Genomic DNA, 1,673 nt, shown 5'->3' with positions numbered 1-1,673 from the left:
ACACTATATCTAGAAGGATCACGAGATTTCTAGAAAGAGGTGGCGTGATACTAGTCACGTGACCTCACTGACGCAACAGTATTATGTTGCAAGTTGAAATTCTAAATGAGCTTTAAATACATGTATGGAAAATTACTTTATGATCAAGCAGAGTAGTGAGGTGTTAGTGAAATAGGTTCAGACATTTAGCAGTGAGGTGTTAGTGAAATAGGTTCAGACATTTAGTAGTGAGGTGTTAGTGAAATAGGTTCAGACATTTAGTAGTTAGGTATTACTGAAATAGGTTTGGGTATTTAGTAGTTAGGTATTACTGAAATAGGTTCAGACATTTAGTAGTTAGGTATTAACTGAAATAGGTTCAGACATTTATTAGTTATGTATTACTGAAATAGGTTCGGGTATTTATTAGTTAGGTATTAATGAAATAGGTTTGGGTATTTAGTAGTTAGGTATTACTGAAATAGGTTCAGATATTTAGTAGTTAGGTATCACTGCAATAGGTTTGAGTATTTGGTAGTTAGCTATTACTGAAATAGGTTTGGGTATTCAGTAGTTAGGTATTACTCAGTGGTAAATTGTTTAACTTTATCCTCTTGTAATTTTTATTTTTTTTTCTATTGTATAGATGTAGTGTAAAATTCACTGTTCTGTTAAGTCTTGCCATTTTTGTATTAACAGATCATCTGTATAAGTCTTGCCATTTTTGTATTAACAGATCATCTTTATAAGAGTTGCCATTTTTGTATTAACAGATCATCTGTATAAGTCTTGCCGTTTTTGTGTTAACAGATCATCTGTAGACAGATGCATTACTTTGTCAGAAAGTAATGACTTAATTTTTATATTTTGCAGGAATACTCTTATGGATATAATATAAGGAATATGAGCCATATGTTTATATGATTTAAACAAAACATCCTCTAAAATCCCTTTGATTTTGGGAGAAAAAATCCAGTATTTCCTTACTTTTTTGGAATATAGATGGACTGAAATGCCTGCATCAAGGAAAATATAGATTTATTGTAAGAAATCAAGCTAAAATATTAAATTGAATTTAAATGTTGTTAGACGATATTCTTATTTTTCTTTTTTTATAATCAGGGTATTAAGAAGCCCTTTTCTGAAGTAATAAAAGGAAACATAGGAGACTGCCAAGCTATGGGGCAGAAGCCTATCACATTTATACGACAGGTAAGTGTGTGTGTGTTTTTACAGTGTAAATACATTCATTGCAATTATTAATAACTTCATGAAAATATATAGTTTGTGTGTACATGTATGTGAGTATCTATCTTTGTATATAAATGTAATTATTTTTGTTAATCTAGCATGTTTAAGTCAATTAAATATAACTGGAAGCTATTACAGCCACTCTTGAATCAATAGTTAAAATATTTAATTGTTTAGATGACCACTGTTCTTTAGCTTATAAGTATTTCTGAGTAGTAGTAATTTTTTGAACTGTGATTTGCTGTGAATTTTGCATCTAACCATAGGGGAGTTTGCAGATATATTTATAGCTACAGAAGGTTTTTATCATTAAACATTCAGGAAATTGTTCATACAATACAGTTACTGATACAGGAGGTTTTTATCATTAAACATTCAGGAAATTGTTCATACAATACAGTTACTGATACAGGAGGTTTTTATCATTAAACATTCAGGAAATT

General features: G+C 29.9%; 1 protein-coding gene across 1 annotated transcript in view; it reads left to right on the top strand.

The window, feature by feature from the left end:
- Positions 1 to 1,673, top strand: part of LOC106471681 (alanine aminotransferase 2-like) — a 58,857-nt gene that overhangs the window by 11,037 nt on the left and 46,147 nt on the right. The window contains exon 2 of the mRNA XM_013932297.2: positions 1,102 to 1,191. Within this exon, the coding sequence (XP_013787751.1) occupies positions 1,102 to 1,191 (90 nt within the window). The remainder of the gene's footprint in view (positions 1 to 1,101; positions 1,192 to 1,673) is intronic.

The sequence above is a fragment of the Limulus polyphemus genome, unplaced genomic scaffold (assembly GCF_000517525.1).
Source record: "Limulus polyphemus unplaced genomic scaffold, Limulus_polyphemus-2.1.2 Scaffold4785, whole genome shotgun sequence".
Lineage (NCBI taxonomy): Eukaryota > Metazoa > Arthropoda > Merostomata > Xiphosura > Limulidae > Limulus > Limulus polyphemus.
Note: the sequence above shows the minus strand (reverse complement) of the source record. Positions and strands in the feature narration are given on the sequence as shown.